This window comes from Grus americana, chromosome 13 (assembly GCF_028858705.1).
Source record: "Grus americana isolate bGruAme1 chromosome 13, bGruAme1.mat, whole genome shotgun sequence".
Classification (NCBI taxonomy): domain Eukaryota; kingdom Metazoa; phylum Chordata; class Aves; order Gruiformes; family Gruidae; genus Grus; species Grus americana.
In genome coordinates, this window is record NC_072864.1 from 7,190,125 (window position 1) to 7,212,903 (window position 22,779).

The 22,779-nt window shown below is 39.8% G+C and overlaps 1 protein-coding gene across 2 annotated transcripts in view; it reads right to left on the reverse strand.

Annotated features, from left to right (window-relative positions):
• The window catches only part of WWOX (WW domain containing oxidoreductase), a 526,712-nt gene extending 523,247 nt beyond the window's left edge, over positions 1 to 3,465 (reverse strand). The window contains exons 1-2 of one of the 2 annotated variants that reach the window (XM_054840346.1): positions 3,309 to 3,465; positions 678 to 742 (exon numbers count right to left, since the gene is read on the reverse strand). In XM_054840346.1, the coding sequence (XP_054696321.1) occupies positions 678 to 742; positions 3,309 to 3,415 (172 nt within the window). In that variant the 5' untranslated portion in view covers positions 3,416 to 3,465. The remainder of the gene's footprint in view (positions 1 to 677; positions 743 to 3,308) is intronic. The other variant, XM_054840345.1, reaches the window with a different exon arrangement.
• Positions 3,466 to 22,779: the final 19,314 nt, after the last annotated feature.

Below are 22,779 nucleotides of genomic sequence, written 5' to 3' on the forward strand. Positions count from 1 at the left end.
CTGAAAAGTATTCAATTATAATTTAACTGACTCAAAATCTACTGAAAACATTCCAGTCAGTTATAGCCACATTACCAATGCCAGAAGAAGTATGGTTTGCCAACAGTATAGTGCCCCTAGGTATGCCATATAGCACCTTCTGGGAAGATCTAATTTAAGGCACTGATCCAAGGTCCTTCAGATGTCATATACCTTTGGAAGTGTCCTGCAACATTGTTCTGGCACAGACATTCAATTGGGTTAGGGAAAACAAGTAAAATGAAAACTAATGGGACTTCCTTCTGTGCCAGAGATATTCTATGATCAAATATATTCTTTGAAGAATATAATCCAACTATAAATATTATCTGATGGACACCAGGATATCAGAACCCAATCAGATAATTCCAGCCTTTGACTATACACTTTACAAGCCACAGTAAAAAAAATCCCTTTATGCTGAAATTAGTACTTTGGCTTTATGGAGCAATACAAGAAAGCTATAAAACTGCAAAGTGATCACTCTACACAGACACAATCACATAAGTAAAACCCCACCAAAATCAGCTGTATTTTGCAAGCTCAGTTTGCCTAGGTGATTAGCATCAGTTAGAAGGTCAAAATGAGATCTAGTTCTTGCACAAATGCCAACTGATATTTGTAACAATTTCAGTTCATTACAAAAGCTTCACACAAACCTCCTGCAACACGTTTCCTCTTCCCCGACTTAGGGTGTTCCCACTGTGTTTTTTCTTCCAGGTGGCTGTAGGAAAAGAAGTTTAAGAATTTTAAAGATTTCCTAATATTTTTTCTGATGAAAATTTTTTCATACAGTAAATACAGCTTAACTAATTTTTTTTTAAATATGGTTCAGAAAATGGCTTGTCTTCCACAAAAAAAGAAATGTGTCAATCCCTTGTTTAAGAAACTTCTAATAGCAGTTTTGATCTTATCGGGCTTCCATATTGCCACAGTTCTGAAGGAAAAGTAACTAAGCAGAGAGCACAGGAGTCTATACAAATTCAAATAAATGTTTGACTTCCAATCTAAGTTTTGTTGCTTACAATGAGAAGAAAGAAACCCCAAAAGTCATTAAAGAATAACATTAACAGACTCAGAAAATGTCTCAAAAAGATGGTGATCCTTGGCAGGAAAAAGAAAGAAAGAAGCAAGAATTTATCAGAAACTAGTAGAAATAATATTATAAAGTTTTCAAATTGCAAAAGCACCTTTCTAAAAGTCTTGTCTAATAACATTGTTGCAAGTTGCAAGGTAAATACGTCTTGATTTCTATAAGAGCAATTGCATCTTTGCACAAGTAAGTTTATCCAAAGGCCTTGACTAGCAGACTATTTATTTAACGTGGGTGATAATGGTATCACATCTATTCTTCTAATTCAGGTATTTTATTCACTTAATCACTATAACAGAATTTATATACTCTATCATAAGGTTTTCTGCACTACAGGCTAATAAGCAAAATGACATGCATATAAACAAGGTCTTAATACACCCAAAGTTGGATATTAAAATCTTGTCTTTCATTAAATATTTTAAAATAATAACCAAGTTTTTATATGGAAAGTCAGGCAGGGATTACTTGAAACAGTATCCAAACTGATAGCTTCCCAAGTATGAAATAAAGACTGACAACATTATTAAATAACATACACAAATAATCACTAAACTACAGATCTAGTACCAACAGCAACTTACACACAATGTAAGCAACTTTTCCTTCTTATAATAATCACGCAATTAGCCCACAGTGACAGCATTACAGGAACCACAGCTGTACATCAGTACATCTGTGTGAACCACAGTAGCACTTGAACTTCAGGACATCCATACACTAAACGTAGAAGATCCTGAGTTCCTCCTGTCTGATGTGAGATACATAACCAAATTACCATAGCTTGACAAACACACACATGCCCATCGAGCTTCGGTAACTGACTACGTGCATACCTAGCTCATCACAAAGACCTTTAAAAATCTTAAGCCAAAGTAAACTTATTCCCGCTAAGTTTAAAGTTCATATTGTTGATGAGGTTTAAAAACAAGTTTCTAGAATATGCAGAGGTATCACAGAGAGTTCATATTAAAGGTAGCAGCAGTGAAACACCTCTTCATGTCAAATATTTTTTAGACACAGTGGGCAAGATTTTCAGCCAGTAAAGATATATTAATGTCATGTCATTAAACTAAATCAGTTGTTTCACAACAGTTAAAACCCAGATCTATTGAATCAGTTTTGTAACAATTACACTCTGTAATCTCTTATATTTTGCAGGTTTGCTACTTTCACCAAGTGGTTCCTTCCTGAAAGAGCTTTTGAAGTCAAAGGAAATACACTGAAGCTTGACCTAAGAAAAACAAACAACTACAGAGAATTTGCAGTGTTTACAAACCAAGTGCTGATAAACCAAAACATTCTGTCTGGTGTTTATAAAGCAGAAGTTGGGAAAAAATGCCAACTCACCACAGGTGAGAACGTACTGTACTTTCCCCCCCTTTTCGTGGAAGGGAGTAAATCTTGCAGCTTTAAACAGACTGAAACAGATTCCAAGATCAGCACAGCTACAGAAACCACAAGAGAGAAGAAAATATATATATTCCACTAAGATAGCTAGCCCTGTATCTCATCCCCTTTTGTAACCAGTGAGGATGCAATCATTTTCACAGAGGCACAAGCAGATGGTGCTAGATGCAAATTTTTCTCTCTTGTCAAAGCTGTGGTATACTGAAGAGCTGAGGGAGAGCATTTATAGCTTTTAATTTGCATCATACCTGTTTCTTCTCTATTCCTACGAGAAGGAAAACTAAGAAAACTACAATATTGTGTAAGGCTCAACTGCCTATAAGTGTACTGCAACAGCAACAGCTGTGTGACAGCTCGCTCCTGTACCCAGGAGTGTCTACAGCTGCTCCAGCATCACTCCCACACGAGGCAGGAGGCTGTGGCTCTGCCCGGCGGCGGCCAGCACCGCTCCGACCTACCTGCCCGCTCCCCCCCGGCCGCCCGCGGGGCTCAGCACGGGGAGGCTGTCGCCGGGAGAGCCAAGCCCGCACCCAGCGCTCCCAGGAGTCAGGCGGACTCCGCACACGGAAACGGAGTCACACGGAGACCGGTCCCGCCACCAAGTCCGGCTCCGGCTCCAGCCCCAGCCGCCCCACGGCGGCAGCTCGCCCCTGTGGTAAAGGGCGGGAAATGGCTCCCCCCGCGTCCCCGCACTGAGGGGGCAGCGTTGGCGGCTCCACGGATGCTGCACCAGGGCGAAGGGGCGGGTGGCCAGAGGGCTCCGGGCGTGCTCACCCCCCTCCCTTACTTCGCGTAGTAAACCCAGCCGTCCTTGGTGGTGCGCTCCTCCCAGCCCGGTGGCAGCTCCTCCTCGCTGTCCGTGTCCTCCAGCCCCGCGTACTTCAGCGCCGCCATTGGGACGGGCACCCCGCGCAGCCCCGCACTGCCGCCGTCGCCACCAGCCAGTGGACGCGCAGCACACCGCCCCTTCCGGTCGGCCCGGCCAATGGTGCGGCGCGGCGGCCCAGAGGCACCATGGGAAGTGTAGTCCGGCGGGGCGGGAGGCGCTCTCCTCAGCCCGCGGGGTTTGCCCTTGGTCTTGAGGGTTTTTCGTGTGTCACTGAGTTTTTAACCCCAAAGGGGCCCCGGACTGAGTTGAAATCTTCATGGATGGCACCAGAATCTCAGATTTTGGGGGCATTAAGTGTTCCCAGCCTTCTGTTTCCAGAGATGGACATGAATATCATGAGGCCCTGGAAAGTGAAGAAAAAATGAACTGTTCTTTAAGCTTTTTGCCATTAGTTGTCACTTCCTGATCTCTGGGATGAGATTCTTTGTTGTAGCCGCGTTAGTCAGAGCTCCTCCGTGTTGCTTTGCTTGGCGAGGAAGGCCTGGCTGCAGAGAAGGACCTTGCTGTGCTCAACGCCCTGGGAGGCTGCAGGCTGCCTCACCCACCAGCTGCGCAGGCCCCTTTGCCACACCGGTGTCACCTGCTGATGTAAATACACTCAGCTGCAAAGACTGAAGGACTACAGGTCAGTGAATTGACAGTAACCTATAGTAACTCCTGTGCTGGCAGCTGGAGCCCAGGCAGCCCACTTTGCAGCTGAGGCAGATGAAGAAGTACCTTGTCTGTTCCCATTATTCAGCTGACATGGCGTACACCTCTCACCTACATCAGTGCTTTTGGTCCCGTACCCATATGCTGACATATTCATATCTATTTATACAACTAAACCCAACTGTCAGCATTTGTAATAGCATCTTCCCATTGTAGTCCTTTAGCAGGTGCTTTGGCGGGGGGGGGGGGAAGCCAAAGCCAGTGTTGGACAGAGCCTGTAATCGCCGCGGCCTGCACCAGGTGGCAGTGCAACCCCACAAATGCAGTAGAGCGCGCCGACTCCTTTGGGTAACGTTTTCATGCACTACTTGAGACGCTGACCTGTACGGCTCACTCACTCCCCACTAATGGCATGCATATCTGTCCAGAAAAGAGAGCCCGAACTTCTTTCTGCCCGGCTGCTGCCATCACTTTGCAGGTTCCCCTGAGGAATTACACCTACTAAATTATCTCCTCCTGTTAGAAATAAAAACTCATGCAGCATCAAGAGCCAGTTTTCATGCAAGTATTACTGGGAGTATTAAAAAAACACTGTGATCATGCTCTCTTGGGTAAACATATGGGAAGGGAAACTTTAGTGACATGCTCACTTCTGGTCCAGGAAGCTGCTGAATAGGTGAATAAATGTAAACAGCAGCATTACAGTAGGAGTGCTACAGAGTGCTAAGGGTGTACAGTGTACTTTAGAAAGAGAAATAGAATCTTAAAATCAGGTATACATATGTGTGTGTGTGTTTTTATATACCCATTAAATAGAACCACTGCTTTTCATGTAAAAATATTTACTGACTGAAAAAACAAAAGCTTTGTTTGACAGCACAACATGGATATTAACAACTTGCCTTGAAGTCCTTGGTACATGAGTAATATGATAACACAGAAGTCCTATGGGTTTATATTGTTTTCAGTGCAATTTCAGTTTCTACAAAAACCTTTAAGAAACCCCATACTTCCCTCTGACAATTCAGAATCAACAGAGGATCCAAGGGTTATGCTACTTTTCACAAATATTTCTTCCCCTCTACTTGTAACCACCTCCTACTTTTCAGGAGGTTTTTCACTGGGAAAAAAAAATGTCACAAGTTCTGATAATTTGATGACTCATGTTATTTACTTAATTGATTCAAAGAATGTTGAAATTCAACCATGTATTTCAATTTCAAATTCTGGCAAATGGAAAATTCATTCTCTTTCAGAGGGTCAGAGAAGTTCTTCACCATCTTTTCCAGCTCACTCTTTTTACATCTATTACCTACATATCTTACATACATAATCCAAATTACATCAAGAAACTGCATGCAGACATACAAGATTTAGGTATGATTTCGGGGGGGGGGGGGGGCATGCAAGTTCAGGTTTCTGTCCATTTGTACTAAATTGCAGAACTAGTTCTGCTAGGTTTCTCAAATGCAGAAAGCAATGGCCATGATTTCCATGAGAGCAGAACTGCAACTTTAGGACACAGATTGAGGCCTGTGAAAAGTTTTACCACAATTAAAACACTTTCAGATCCTAAAATGATAGGAATAACGCAGCCTTCCTCCTTATCACTTCTCCCCCATTAGCTCTGTGTTAGGAAAGGAAGAAATTGCATATAAACTGACTGAGTGTACGCATTATCTTTGAGGTATACAGTATGTGCATTGTTCTGGTTGGGTTTTGGGAGTTTGGTTTGGGATTTTTTTAATAGCAGTTGTGTAAAGTTACTGTTTTCTTGCACTACAGAAAAAGAATGGTTCTCTGTATTATTACAGTGATCTCAGTCATCATGTTCATTCAGGCAGGGTAGTAAATAACCCATTCGGCTTAAAATCTTCTGTTGTATTTTAGCAAATACTGCTTCAAAGATATCACTCTGATCCATTGCTGCAGCAATCCTGTAAATTAATTCTTCTGATGATTCTAAGCCTAGCAGACCAAGATTAATTCCACAGCCTGACAGAAAGTGGATAAATTAAAATGAGAAGACATTCAGAAATAATTGTTGATTTCACAATAACATAGATGTCAATTAGAATCTTAATCTCATTTTCTGTTAGCCGTACTTTAAATCATCAAAATCAAAGGTATTTGTCTAGCTTCTCCATGAGAAACATTGACAAAAATTTGGTCATATAATTACACTGGCAAGCCCAAGGCAGCAAAAAAACCTATCATTTCCTTAACCTTAGTCACAGGCTTATATGCTTTGCTGAATGATGGCCATTTTCTGTCAAAGATCTGAGTACTGATTTATCTGACAAGGATTTGGGCACTGAGAATTATCTGGACAAGAGAAAAATAATCATGACATATTGCAAAACATGCAGGTGACACAGCACACAGTTGATTCAGCCTTTTGATAGAGCATGTGTCTATTTCTTAGAAATCATGATTCAGGAATATGACAAAAATCTAAACAGCCCTCAGTTCATAACTTTTTCAGCAGCTGCCAAAACATGTTTGCATAGGCTACAGCTGCTTCTTTTCAGGTGAAAATTCTGCATCCATGACTCATGCCTTTCTTACCTCAGCATTAGACTAAAGCAATGTAGTCTGCATAAGGCTATGATTTCAATCCACTGAGACATGAGAAATGAACATTTGAACTACTGCCTAGTGTGAATGTGCCATGTCCTTCAAGTGAACTATTTATTTATATATTCATTTATTTATCTATCTATTTATTTATTTGAGTTAAACTCAGCTTTCCATAAAAATGTTTACAAGGTCACTTTCAACTTTCTTTCAAGTTATGAGAAAGGTTTAAACTTTTAAAATCCTTGAGTTTTTACCAAAGTTTATTTCCAGAAATTTCAACAATTTTATCCTCCTTCCTTACATACAATAAGATCATCTTCAACATAATTTCAAAGTTAATAGAATTCAAATAGGCCTTGTTGTTGATGATCTTCCAGTTTCCTCTGAAAACAACATAAAGAACATTTTGCATATGGAATCTGTCTATGAAACCTCTGTGGACACTGCAGAGTTGGAATCCCAATCATAAGAGATTTTGTGTCCATTTTTAAATTATATTTCCAGAAAAAACAACATATTAGTGAGATGCAAAAAACTGTGGGATACAATTGTGCCTTGAAATGCTTGTGGCATCAGTAACCTCCGATAAGTTGTATTTGAATATTGTAAAGTCTACCTTTTTAATTTAATTTAATATTCATTTGCTAAGAACATGCACAGTGTGGAAACTGATGTGCAGGGTCATATTAGATGTCCTTACCTGCAAATTCTGATATGTTATTAAACTTGTTCAACATGATTAAAAACAATGGTAGGAAGTGATATTAAACAGTTTTGGTATAAATGCTAAAAAGGACAAGATTTTATCTTTTTATTTATCCTTAAGGTAAGAACTTTCTGTCACTCTCCAGGAGCAAACCTTACCCACTGTAGAAAAGTAAAAGTCAAATAATCCAAAAGATGAAGCAGTGTTCAGCCATATTTTCAGCCTATGTGTATGTTATTTCAAGAGCTTATAATTTTTTGCCTTATAGACTAGTGATTTTTCATGCTGTTTGTTTCTTTCTAAGCTCTAAGTATCCTCAGCCTTGAGTGCTCTGGTTCCACCAGTAGTGACACTTGTAGGGACAAACACACTGATAGTAAAGCATTTCCTTTCTTGTGTGTTGCATGATCAAGAAGTTTCTTTTTTTCTATATCTTCATATGTACATCAGCATGCATAAAAGCCTGTAAGATAAATTCCAAACTTACTAGTGTCAGAATTCATCACTGTGAGAAAAACTTCCTCTGCAATTACATTGACCCCCTCATTGAAGGCAGTTGTAAGCCTCCTGTGAGTCACCACATCTCAGTCTCCCACTACACTGGATGTGATGCAAAGTCTGTTCATTCACCCTGGATTCTATATGCATCTTGGAGGCATTGAAACATTGGTAGAATATTCTTCACGAGCTGGTTAAAAAAAGAACAAACTACAGTCAAGCCTCCGTAGGTACAAAACCCATATTTGAACATACAGAGAAGTATTTACTCACACCTACTAAGTAATTATTCATCTTCCAGGCTGCAAAATTGGACACTGAGAAGCCAGAAAAAAATGAAGTGAAAGTCAGGTATCTAAACTCCTTTAAACATTTGGCTTTAATTACTTTGCACAGACAAGAAAGCAAGAGGAGAATAAAATTAATTAGTGAAAGAACAGATTAATGGTAAAGTTCTTATAGCTCAGTGCAATGAAAATTTTTATTCACAGTTGGTTTTGCAATCTCTCTCTGAGTTCAGGGATACTATTCATGCATCTAAAGTTAAACATGGAAATGTTTGCAGCATCAGACCTGGAGGGTATAGGAGAATGTCTGGTTCATTTTTTGTTATTAGTCCAGCTCCTACCTGAGGCAATATTGAGAAAGCTAAAATATGCATGTGCAACATTACCGACGATGGAAGAAGAAGGGGAATTCCCAGTATATTTTAAATTAAGATGGCAGGTGATGTTTGACCACAGATGTGAAAAAGATGAAGTTTTCGTTCTGATAGATTTAAAAGCATTCAGATGATTTTTCTATAATTTCTCAGGAGAAATAAAAGAGATGGACCATAACTGAAAGAAAATAGAAAAATCATTATAACTGTTTATAAATATTAATCACCAATACCTTTTCTTAATCAAATTAGCTATCACTCCTGATTAATATCATCTTTAATGAGCTTCTTCACACTTATAACAATGGGTGCAATCCATGCACAATGAATACAGTTCAAACACAGTTGTTGTTTAGATAACATCTAGCATTTTGCTTAGAAAAATTGTTCACTCCTAAAAATTGTTCTCTTCTAAAATTATTTCAGCACAATAGCCCATTGTAACTAAGTAACTGCATGCTCCTTTCCTTGATCTAGCAGGAAAGTGACCAGGACTGCCTTATTTATGAAGCAACTCATTAGAATAATTATTGAGCACTCCTGATAGGCAATCATTTTACAGCACTATGGAAGAAAAGGCATTATTTAGACACAAGATCAAGAAGATCAAATGGAAAAGACTTTATGTCCACTAAACAAAGCATTCTAATCCATATTCAAACTGCTATGAAAAAACAGAACTGCTACGAAGAAAATCAATATTTCTGATAAATTTTACAAATATATTGTAGTGGACTTTTTTTTTTTTTCTTCCCATAGGCTGGCTGCTGGATTATGTCAAGGAAAACCAGGACTAATATGTCAGAGAAGTTAGTGCAGTATAGACTGCAGTAAACTTATTTTTTAAATACTCTGAAAAATCTAGAGCTGATTCTGATCTTGCTTAAACTATTGATAACTGACATAGTGACATTTCACTTGAGAGAGATTTGAACTTTAGGAACTTTTGTGTGTAATACATTTGCATAAAGAAGTATCATAAATCCTTCTACACCCCCCTCTCAGTTACCTTTGGATGACCATACACTGTTTATCTGTTTAAAAATGTTGCTCTTGTTTCCTTCTCATTCTGAATCTCTAACAGTCATCGCAGTGAAGCACATCACATCTGGTTTGTGGTAATAACTTTATTTCCTTGGTAAGACTGTGGGAATTCTTCCGTAACATATATTACATACAACCCTGTAACAGCATTGCAAGCTGTCTTATAGAACGTGAGTCTAAAGATGCTTCATCAACTGGTTCAGGGTATCCATATACTTGGTGTGAGTGATACTGTACCTCTTAGAAAAACATCCACAAATGGAGGAGAAAGGGACCAAGTACCTAAATTCAGCTGGATTTCATTCAGATTGCACATGACCACCTGCAAAAAACATATCATGCAAATCTTGGTGTAAGGCCACCTATAACAACAAAATAATGGCAAACCAGTTCTTAGGGCATGTGTGGGTTATGATAGGCTAGCCAGTAGGTTTAGACACAATAGAAAAAGACTCCTCATATTAGGCTTAGTGAGTGTGAGAAGGGATAGAGAGAAGCCTGGCAGCACAAACTTAGTGACAAACACCTTGCTTTTGTAAAATTTCTGTGTCAATCATTAGTCATGTTTCTTTGTTTGAAGTTAAATGGTCTACAGTCTTGCAGTCCTGTAGAGTCAGCCTTGTCATCTAAATAAAATAAATTAAATAGCATGAGGCCTAATGCATGTCCCTGAGGCATTTCACTTGGTACTTCTCCTCAGTGGTCTATTATCTTCTGTTTATGGTCCTTCAGCCAATTTTTGTTCTGCCTGAAAATCAATTTGAATTCAGCAAAAGGCTAGCAGTACATTCATTTACATTCTTGACATCTACTGATTCTGTAATTCAGTAACGAAAAAGCAGTCACAGTCGCTTAATCTACTAACCTCGTGTTAAGATGATCTAATGAGAACAAAAGCATTTATGGAAGTGCAAATTAATGGATACATTTGATTTCATTTCAAATGTTGCATAATGACCTGGAAAACACAGTGCATTTCACTGAATAGTGTGTCCCTATCGGAAGAAAAATTTTAAATGGCTAAAATCTCATGTTGGCATCAAGTAGCTGGATTTTCAAAAGGGCTTAAGTTATTGGGTATTGAATGCTGTTGAACCTTGGGTCTTGAGTCTGGATGTACTCTTAAAAACATGGTCATGAGTTCCCTTGACAATCTAGCTTTTATTGTACAACATGTTTGAATTAAGGTATTCACCCTTCCTTACTGAATGAGAATGTATGTTCTGTGGTTTTGAAGAGGGACCAAAGGGAAAGTTACTTCCAAAAATAGTCTGTGCTTGTGCAGCCTTTAAAAATGAAAAATGGATCTTTAAAGAGTAATGGTTAACAATGTGCCCTCATTATTCATGTTTAAATTGCTTTTCTTGGCACAAAATATTTCTATGCTGGAGCCTCTATTCCATAGTTGGAGAGAATCCAGCATTTTAAATCTTTGATCAAACTCACAAAACTCTTCACAATCACTCTATCTTCAGTGGTAAAATGAAACCCTCAAAATGTGTTAATAAAAATCTTCAAACACACACTTTTGTATCCCTAAGCCAGACACAAGACTCTAATGGGGATCTACTACTGCAAATATTCAACAAGTGTTTGGAATACTCAAATGTAGCATATGACAGTGTTAAAAAGCAGATCTCAGTCCTCTCAGCTAAAGATCATATACCTGAATGTTTTTCACATTATTCATTAGCTTCTAATAACAAATGGGATTTCTTTGGGAGTAGAGCTTGATAACATACTATTCATCTTTTTCCTCAGTAAAAGTCAATGGTGTCTTGATCTTACAGAATAATATGAGGACCTTTCCTAGTTCCTGACACAAGAGGGGGGCAGAGATGCCTATGTAGTATACATACCATTGTCGAGCAAGAAGGGAAGAAGCACAAGTGAGAGAAGCAGAGGTTCTTACGTTACCAAGATATTTCCAGCAAAGTTTACTGTATTATGACCAAAAAAAAAAAAATCACCTTTTGATACTGTCTGGTTGACATGGCAGCTAAGGAAGACTTGTGAAACAGTCACAGACTATGGCAGTTGGTGTGCTCTTGCTTTCTCAGGATTGAGTGTAAAGACAAAAGGTGTACCTATAGCATCTGAAGCAGACAGCTGTTCGCAGCAGAGCTTCTCAGCTCCACGCTTAGTGACTGCATAGCTTCCAAAAGAAAACTTGTGTCTAGCTGTCTCCAGACATGTAACTTAGAGGATTTGACACCATAGATATATCATATTCGTTCTATCCTGAAAAGTATCAGTTCTCATCAGCTGTTTTGGAGAGGATAGCTTGTACAATTTCTACCAGGCAGAGCTGATCAGAGATCGGCTTTTCATTTTTTTGGTTCATTTCTCCGTACCCACCTTCCCTGCATCCAATCTCTCTTTCTTCTTCCCTCCAAGAAAATAAAATAAAATAAATAAAAAAAACCAACCTCAAAATTTTCTGCTCAGTTTGATCATTTTTCCCTCCTGGTTTTTTGGTTTGACCACAAAACCAGACAACCCATTATTCACAGAGCTCTACTAATGAGCTCCTTTCTCAGAGTCTTTGTACCCTGCATAATGAAGAACATCTGCATCTTGTGTAAAGCTTGACATTTCCCTGCCTATTCACCAATGGCCTTTTTCTCTTTTCTTTCAATGACTGAATGAATTAACACTGCAATACTATTAATGCAATGCATGGGAAAGGAAACTGGCGGAGTCTCCAGAGCATTCTAGTCTTATCACCTTCCCTTAATATTTCAGTAGAATTGCCCAATTCATATGGTAATCATTTCCTTCTAATCAATGTTTCATATGTAACCTTGCTTATTCACTCCTACTTACTCCTACTTGCCAAGAAAGCTGAATGAGACTATTGGGGGTATCTGTCTTTCATGATACTGAGAACAGATTAATAATGTTGGCAACATGCTAACAAAAAGATCTTTTTCATTAATTGACACTTACAAATAATTTGTTAAAAGTTACAGAGTGCTTAATGTATGCCTTAATAAACAGCTATTACATGGATCAGCCAGCCAATAAATTGCTTATAACTATAAAAGCTCTTCTGATGTGCTTAGAGTATTTCTCAACATTTCTAAAAACAAAGGGCCACCTACTATACTGAAAAAAAAATGCCGACTGCCTAATCCTATAGAAATGGACTACTTTGTGCATCACTGTCATAATGTGTTTCACAGGAATTTATGATATTTTATTATTCATATTAACATATCCCTTTTCATTTTTCCTTTATGGTTTGGTCATGTGTGTAGGACTGTTTGTCAGACCATTTTTTGGAAGGGAAAGAGACCATTTTGCAGGCTACCTTGTGATGTCTGACAAACCATCAGTGTGATCCAGGTTGAGGCATAGTGATGTATGGTACTCACTGCTCATGTAAGATGTTACTATCAGTTTCTTTATTAACTCTTACTAGAAGTGTACTCATGGACTTAGATTCCAGTCATTAACATTATTCAACAGCTGTGTACAAACACATGCACAGATACAGTTTATATTTCCTAAGAAACCATCTGGGTTTTTTAACACTAGTAGAATATCAAGTTTCAGTAGGGCATCTAATGAAGAAAAAAAAATCTGGATTTAAAAATTTGAAAAAAAGCAGCAAAGCTTGTCTTCTGGTGGATAAGGACTACACTGAGTCTCTCAGTGTCCCTGCTATGTCAGCAAGATCCAGTGGATGTTACTTAATTGCCATATATTGGCAAAAATGTTGTAGGAAAAACTATAGTACAGAAATTATAGTGCTATGCAGACAAAAGATTGGGAAGATCCACATGCTTATAAAATCCCTATGAGCCCATTGTCTTCCATTTAGCACAGTGTCTCTATAGCAGAGTATACAAAAGAAAGCTGAAGCTCTTTTCTTTGTTACCTGTCTCTGATCTCAAAAGCTGCATTTGCTCCATATGAATTCCAAGATTCCACAATGTAATCTGGGCTGATCCCAAGAACAGAACCAAATTCTCCACAAGATATACCACTACCACAGGTTTTTTTGGCCAGTCTCAAGATAAATGCTTCCTTACAGAAACACCTGAAAAATAATTTTTTAAAAAGGATATTTGTATTTTATTTTTGCTAGGGAAAATGCATGAAGTAATTCATGTTCTTTATAATGGGTATACCAGCAAAACAACCTATGAAAATGTAGTCCTATGTCAGTTAAACTCATTAGAAATAAGTTACAAGAAAACATAAAAACATTACACCTCATTTGAAAGATCCCTTGTACAGACTAAACGCACCTGCCAATTCTTTAGAAAGATCTCAAAGTACTGCAGCAGTATTAGTAAAATTTTGCACCTGATAACACTTTGAACTAGTTATATATGTTCCATTTTATAGACATGGGATGCAGCCTAGGAGATTAAGCAGTTAGAATTTAACTTCATTTAAAGCAGTGGAGAAATTTCCACTGAGGTCTTTGCACAGAATTAGTACCACAGTTCTCATGAACTGGAGACTAAGTAACATTCACATAATTGTCTTTACACAACAGATTTTATGAAATGTAGGATTTATGGTTGCCAAAGGGCTTCTTAGCAATGCCTTTCACTATCTTTTATAATATTCCAAAATGGTTACAGTGATTCTTAGTAAGCAATTTTCTCAGCAAATGTTGTGTTTTAATCAGCAAAAGAACATACTAGATGGTTGCAGGTAATATGTATGATAATTAACAATAAGAATGGGTTGATAATGTCAATAACTCCAGAGCCAAGATAAAGTTAGGCAGGAGTAAACATCTTTGAATACAATGTTTGAACCTCTGACCTTGGTGCTTGGAACAGAGGAAGCTGTTTCTCATCTAGTGTACCAACATAATTATGCCTAGAGACTACAGACTATATAGTCTTAAATCTTTGCATTAGCCATATTTTTATAGGAAATGGTTTAACTTTGTAGCATATATGAAATGTATTTGAAATAGAAACAGAAACAGTTTTCTTTCCATTTCTCTAACTAAATAAAATTGTAACATTATAAATATACATTACATATTGGAACAAAGACAAATATCTCAATCTTCAGCAGATTACAGTGAAATTAAGTGAAACAGTGCCTTGCAAACTTGGACAGGTTTCCTAAAATAAAGTGACCTGCAGTATCCACGTTTGCATGTCACTATATTGTTCCCTGCTTAATTAGATACTAGCCACAGTTTGTTTCATGTTTTTAATCTTGATATTTTTCACATTGCTTTAGCTAGCTTAGACTGATTGCTCAGCTAAATATGTAAGATGATAATTAGTTTAACAGCATGTTAGATTTATAGAGCAGTTCAACATTAACTCATTATTGGCTACACTAATCACGTAACACACACTAACATAATTACTCTAGACATACTGGAGTAAATATGAAATATAATATTTATCAACTGAATGCTTGGCATAGCATTACCTGACCCAAGAACCAAAAATAAAGTTAATTTGATATAGGCTTTTTCTTAGGAGGGAAAATCAGGGTCTCTGTCAGAGGACAGGTAGTTCTGGCAGGAACAGTCCTTGGTCTCCTCATCTCCCGGCTGCCATCTTTGTTATCTGGCACCCGCATCCTTCAGGCTGGTCAGTCCCTGTGCTGCTGCCACACACGCACACTGAACTGCTGCGCTTGGGATGGAGGTATAGGTTTGTTATAATTCATCACACACCCTAGATCTGACCTTTGGGAAAGAAAGATAACCTAGTGGCTAAGATACTAGGTCCAGAAGATTTCATTTTCTGCTCCTTGCTTAATGATGCTTTATTTCAATCCTTAACTTCTTAGTACTTCAGCTTCCCCTTTGTAAAATGGGGATAATAATCTTCCTTTTGTCTACCTAGACTGTAAACCTTTTGGAACAGATACTTTGCTTTACCATGTACATAAGAAGGCCCTGAACACAGGACATGCTAATATTTTAAGTTAGATTACATATAGGGAAAAATTAAATAAATCAGTCATCTTTTGAAAAGAGCTAGTTCTGGAGCTGCTGGACACTTCTGGTTAAAGCTGATTCTGCCCTAAGAAAACAGTTTGCTTTTTTTAACCTTACCTCTCTTCTTTCTCAAGAGTCCCACAACTCCTCTTTCTCCTCCTTCTCATACTCTTTTTGCACTCCATTCCTCCAACAACAGACAACAGGACTAGCAGAGATACATTTTCCTACCAGCATGTTTAATACATGGTAAATATCTTTTTGTCTAGACAGAAACTGTGATCAAAACCACATTTCAATTGATTTTTCTAGATGTCCTGAACAAAATCTCACAGGACAGCAGTACCCCTGATATCACACACTAACCCCAGCTCAACAAAAAATTGGCAAAAGTTACCCCCAAAACTTAAAGAAAATCTCCTAAAATCCTACGTATTTCAAAGAGTGAGAAACCAGTTTTGCCATCGGGTGCTGCGCAGAGATGCAGCCCTCACTCAGGAGAGGAGGGTGGAGGCTGAAGACTCCAGAGGGAGTCAGGGGGCTGAGTGTAGCAGCCCTGCTCCTAGCCGGGGCTAGGGAAGAAACTCTAGCGAGTCCCTGCCGTAGAGCCAGAGGGAGCCGTCTCCGCCTTGCGGATCCCCCTTTGGGACAGCCACAGGGGAAGGGGCGCTCACCCGCGGTCTCCTCTCCTCCGGGGCCGCACGCTGCGCGCCTCCTCCGCGGGCAGCTTCAGCACCGGGACCGGCGGACAGCGCCCCGCGCCAGGGCCGCCCCAGCGCCACCGCCGCCGGGGGTCAGGCGCTGCCTGGAACCAGCCCCAGCGCTTCGGCATGGCCACATCTCGATCATTGCTGACCTCGGGGGACAAAAAAATCATCTCAACAACAACAACACCACCACAAAACAAAACAAAACAAAAACAAAAACAAAAACAAAAACAAACAAACAAAAAAAACCCCAACAAAAAAAGAAAAGAAAGGAAGCAGCCCAGCTAGTACTGGGCTGGCCATCGCGGAGCTCTGTGTCTCCTGGACCACCAGGTCCCGGTGCCCCTGGATGCGGCTCTGTGCTCCGGGAGCCGCCGGCAGGTGGGCGGTGAATTTTGTCTGCGTGCACCGAGGGAGCGCAAAAGAAGCGTGGAAATAGCTCTTCCAGCACACGGGAGCTTTCCCCCGAAACACCCCGTGCTCTTGCCCACCACTTGCTCTTTCTGGGTCCCAGCAAAGTAGGCAGGATAGCCGCTCTCATGGTGGAGATTTCTGAGCAGGGACCATCGAGGGACAGTGGTGATGTAGCAGTTGGTATCGATATTTAGGTCAGTAAACACTCATGGGCACTGCTATGCTAGAAGATGAAATCTCTTGATACTGAAATTTTAGTTGTTGCTAGGTAGTTGCAGTGTTTACACAAAGTCAAGGACTTTTCAGCTTCTCACACCCTGCCAGGTGCACAAGAAGCTGGGAGAGCACAGCCAGGACAGCTGACTCAGATGGGCCAAAGGGATATTCCCCACCATATAATGTCATGCTCTGTGTATAACTGGGGAAGCTAGCTGGGAGGTGGAATCACTGCTCAGAAACAGACTGGGCATCAGGTGTGTGTGGGGGAGTGTTTCCACATGTGATGAGCAATTGCATTTGTGTATCACTTGTTTTATACACATTTGTTACTGTTATTGTTATTAGTAGTAGTAGTATTCTTTTCCTTTGTTATCCTATTAAACTGTTGAGGTTTTCTTCTATTTTCCTCCCCCTCCCCTTGGGGGGGAGGGTTGAACAAGTGGCTGTGTGGTGCTCAGTTACCAGCTGGGGTTAAAGCATGACACCTTTGCACTCTGAATGGACTACAGGATTTCGTTAGTGAATACATCTCCAAAGCAAACACCACTAAGACCTCGTTCTGCTTCTGTGTTTCCTTCACTGGGAAGGAAAAATTCACTGTTATTGAAGAAGAAATGGGTCTTTTCATTTACAGTTGAATTTCCTGAAAAAGCAAAAGGACCTGGCAACACCATGTTTTGAGCAGCCATCTTCTGCAGGAGCACTTGACAATGCTTGCCTTAAAGTGGATTGTACTGTAACATTTATGTACTAAGAGTTTGATTTCAACAGGAGTCTTTCCATTCACTTTAAATAACTTTGGGTCATGTCCTAATAATGTAACATTAGGAGGTTTCTGTTCCATTTTGCCTAAGGATGTAAATTTTATTTTTACAAAATTATTACTCTTACATGGGCAAATGAAGTAGTACTTTAGTAGAACAAAAAGAAATGCCACGTGCTACTAAGGAGGCTGAGTATCCCTGTTATATTTGTTTAAATTAAAGAGAGAGATGGGTTTAAGTTCAAAGGATTTAATAATTACTAACAGTTATGGTAGCTCTGATACAGTACAGAGAAAAGAAAGCTAATTTAAAAGTACATAATTTACTTTATCAACTAAACCATCTTTAGACTCTTGTCCCTGCTGTGCTGCTGCTTTTCTTTTTAACTACACCTACATTAATCTTTGGCTATCCTGATAGAAGGGATCTATGTTTGTGGAATTTGCCACATTGCTTATGCATAAGCATACAAGAATAAATCATGGTGCTTTTATGCGTGTATCATGTTTCCATGTTTTAGGTCTGAATATATCCATCTCATAGGCAACCTGTCTAATTACACATGCCATCTGCAGGCACCTGGCCATACTGTATCAGTAACAGGCTCTATTCACTACCAAAAAAAGCTTTTAAACTTCTTTTGTACTTAGTTGACTACAAGTATGAGCCAAAGTAATACTCTGAATGTCATAGGCATCTCAAGAGAAACTGCAAGTGTTACAAATTTGCTCAAACTAGATTATTTACATGCAAGCCCCTGTAGAATTGTCATTTTCCACACAGGCAGTGCAGAGAGGCAGAAGCAACACTCTGCATGCACCCCAGCCTCTGGGCCATTCCTCCCTAGCAAGCGGGAGTTTGGCCATCTGTACCCTCATCTCAGTTGCTGCTGAAGGAGGAGAAGAGGCTGTCCGGCATAGTGCAATATGGTGTCCCTCTATTTCAGTCTAAAGACAGCTGCAATGTGAGAGAGCAAAGATATCTTTATAATACTCTCACGCCATCCCCTCCTGCCTAAAACTTGGCTGGGGGGAGGAATGCTGTATGAAGACCATCACTCCAGGGAAGTTATCTTTTGTTTAGACAACACTAAGTGAGATTTGGTGTTATATTTATCAGTGTAATAAACTGTTTCTAAGGTAGCCAGCACTTCATTTCCAAGATCTAGTACTGCTTTTATCCTCCTCTAAAGTGATCCACAAGATGGAATTTAACAATAAAAGAGGAGCTATGGAGGCTTTGTAGGAGAAAGTCTATAAAACCCCTCCTATATAGTAAATAGAAAATCAATAAAGAAGGAAATATTTTCACACTTTGAGGAGTAATTGCAGGCCACAGAGGGGAAGAAATAAACAGAAAAAGTAGAGTTCCTTTAAAGAAGAAAGTATGCATGTTTAAGCCTTACTATTTTTTCCCCCAGAAAATAGTGCTGGAACTGTTAGAGGTTTAGCTAAACCTACATGGGCCAAATTCTGCCTCAATTTGTAAGCAGTCATCCAGTTGTTAGGACAAATACAAACAATCTAAGATTGTGCATCACATTTTTATTTTAAAATGTGATCTTTAACAACCTATCTACAAGTTTCTTGGTCATCAGTAAGGCTAGCCCAATTCATGGCAGATATTCCTTTTTCATGTGTTGATAGCGATCTATAAGAGGATGTGGGACTCCTTGAAGCAGATTGTTTGCTTCTTTCCAGAGGTGCAGGGACAAGGTTTGTACTAACGAGAAAATTCTCATGCAGTTCCAAGGAGGCACAGCAAAACCCCTGTAGTACTTTTGTTCTGCATAGCACATTTCTCCTCAGAGAGGTTGCAAGGCAGGAAGCTACATGCCTGTGATGCAAGTAAATGGGCTTTTCGTATACAGGTGGCAGCTGTGCATGTAACCCCCATCTGTGTCCTGTGCTCAGCAGCCTCCTGCTCCCAATGGGCTAATCCAGCTCCTACTGAAGGCTTCGTGCTCACATAGGTACATGTATGCCTGGTTTGCTGAGCACAGAAAGGTGCTTCCAGCTAGGATGCAGAAATTTTATCTGGGATTACATCCTCTAAACCCCTATCTTGGAGTCTGGTACAAGAGGACTTTCTCCTTTTATAAACAACCCTACAGTGGTAGGAACAGATCTTTCCTGAAAGCACAGCCATCTCTGTGATATGTAGAGCTGGCTTAATCCCAGAAGAAGGCTTAAATTGGAGATTAAGACCAAGAAAGCTGAAATTTGAAACCATTTCCCAACATTTTAATGGATTTCCAGTTAGTTTTAGTTAGTAAACATTTGACTAGTTTCCATTTTTAAAGCTTTTGCTGCTGAAATCCACAGCACACATGAATCCATCAAAAAACCTGTGCTTCAAGCACAGCTGAAAACTTTTCAGTGCAACCCAAGCATTCAAGTGGGGATGGGTGCTTGATGTATGCTAACAAGCTTGGGCTGAGCTTAAATATCAGCAGAGGGCCTAGCTCAGGCTCTTTGCTCCTACAGAGGAATCCCCCTGGCTCATTGCTATTCAAAGGTAAGGCTGTCTGAGGTTGTTTCATGTTGTTCACAGATACAATTGCTGTCCTTCAGTAATTACCCAGGTTTAGGCAGTTGTAGTGTGTGATTCAGACAAATCATATGCCCCTATGACATAGCAACTGGTGACTTTGTAACTGGTCTAGCTTACTGAGACAACATCAGTGCCTCAGAAACACCAAGTGCCCCACAAGGTACTAGGGTGTTGCTGGTGGATGGAAGGAGTTTAACAAGGTTCGATTTTGCACTGGTTCTAGGGTGAGTACTCAAGCATAGATCTATAAAGTCTTCTAAATTATAGACCTGGCTACAGAAGCAAACTTCTACACTCCTAAAAAATTTTCCTTCCCAGGGGTTAATGTGTATGCATGAAGACTATGGAAAATAAATGGAAGGAGTAGAAGTCAAGAGAGAAAGTGAAAAGGGTGACCAAACCAGTAAATCAAAGTACTGTGCTTATATTCATATGTGTAAAGCTGGCTCTGGGCTTGGCTTTGAATTGTAACTTCCTTCTACTCCAAATTGCTCTATGTTGAGCTTTATACTACTGACTAAGCTCTCTAACGAAGGTTGGGGTAAAGCAGCCAGTCTTGGGCTCTGCTGTGTAGTTTGAAAGCTTGGGAGATGCTCCTGAGCACTTCTCAGTTAATATCAGAACTGTTCCTTCAGGAGCAGACCAAGGAGGGTAACTTTGTAATACAGTTAAGCTCTCAGCTGGACCTTGGTGCTGGCAGTCTTTCTTGCACCTCAGACTCCTGCCTTGCTGGCAGGCGGTGTCAGCAGACTTGCTAGGATGAAGATCAGCTTGGTTTAATATACACAGGCAGGGCTGAGGTGGTCAAAAAGAGAGAGGAAGGAATGAAACTGAGTTGTTGAAAATCCTTTGAGATGTAGCACAATTGAACGTAGGCCAAATGATACTGTATATCATGTGTAATGAACAGGATGAAAGTTTCTCCTTCTGATAACCTCTTGTAACTAGTAGCTCTTATGTCAGAAAGAAATTACTGGTAAAATACATAGCAAGGCAAAAGCAAAGAGATGTGAACGCTGCAAGGGACAACCTCTTGCACTAATAAGAGATGAGTTGCCTAGGGATGGAGTGGGAAATGGTGACCTTCCTTGGGGTGAGACAAAGGAGGAGGGAAATCCACAGACGCATCAGATGCAAGGTAGGAGAATATTGTATAAGTAAGGAAAACATAAGTATAAAATAAGCAGAAAAATCACATTTAACCTGTTGTCATGCTGCAATGTAAGGAGTGGATTTAGGGGGGGGTTAAGTTGTTATATATTCAGGGCACCATCCCTGAGGTTTTTATCACAATGACTGCTTGTTTTGTCAAGATAGAGTCCATGAAACAGTTTGAGTTTTAAAAAAAAGACATTTTTTCCTGCCTAAAATGAAGGTTTGCTAATTTTTGTCATTAAATATAAAAAGAATGTAGGCCTAGCAGCTGAATTTTAAGCACTTCTGAAAATTAGTATACTTTTTCAAAAATGTATTCAGAAAATAATATTTTAAAAAATATTTTCTATTTTCTTGCAAAGATGCTAGTAGATGTTTGGACGCGTTACATCGAACCTTTTTCGTTTAGCAAGCAACTAGAAGGCAGTATTTGTTACACTAATAGTATTTAAGTGTCACTTCAAACTTTGTAAGCGCTGCATTCTCCCGTTACACCACTAGGTGGGAGTGTTGGAGCTTTTCTGTTGGTTTCGCAGTAACGTGCATAAAAAAGTTGCTGTTGTGCCTCCTGTTGAATTCCCGGTCACCCAAGCGATTCCCAACTGAACCGTGATGACTATTCAGTGTGGGAATGGGAAATCACTAAGTGACTGCCCACTCCATGACACAGCACCCATCTGTGGAGCAGAATGCCCCAGCTGCAGGCAAAACTCTGGCTCTTACATCCCTTTTGCCAGCTGTACGTAGGTGTACTGGGGAGCAGGGAGCCCTGGTGCAGAGTTTGGTGTGACTTTTGCAGAGATGAGGAACCCGGAGTTGGAGTTTGAAGGGAAAACGTCACTGGGAGACATCAGAGGATTTCAGAAACTAATTGCGGGAGACTGGTGTAGAGAAGTGAGCCTAATCTGCTGGAATGGAAAAGATGGACAATGCCATGTGTTTATCAGGAGAGAGAAAAGACAGGAAGCGAAGGTCTGGGGATGAGAACTGGTGCAGCAGTGGCTCAGACCAGGTCCACCAGGCAGCAAATGCTCATCCTCACTCTGAGCTCACTTTGCACAGGCACATTTGGTCACTGAGAGGAAAGACAGTTGCAGTTAATTTGACAGGACTAAGTTAGTCTCCCTGCTGTGTTTCTACTTAATTTTTTGCCTGTCTTGCTCCCATTGCAGGCATTTCTGGAGGAGTTTTTTATCCTCCTACCATCTCCTCTCCAACTCTATCCACCTGAGTTTTCCTCCATCATTTTTCCTGTTTACTTTATGTCTCTTTGTTGTTTCTTAGCTAAGCGTTCTGCTGGGAATCTTCAAATTGATTACTGATTTCTGTATGGTGGGTTTTGTCTTTGTGTAGTAAATCACTACTAAACAAATAGTTATTTCTGTCTCTGGTATCTGTATCCACCAATAGTATCTATAAACGTTTTCAATTCTTGTGTACAACTTTAGAAACTTGGCTGAAACAGATTAAATAGGACATAAATTT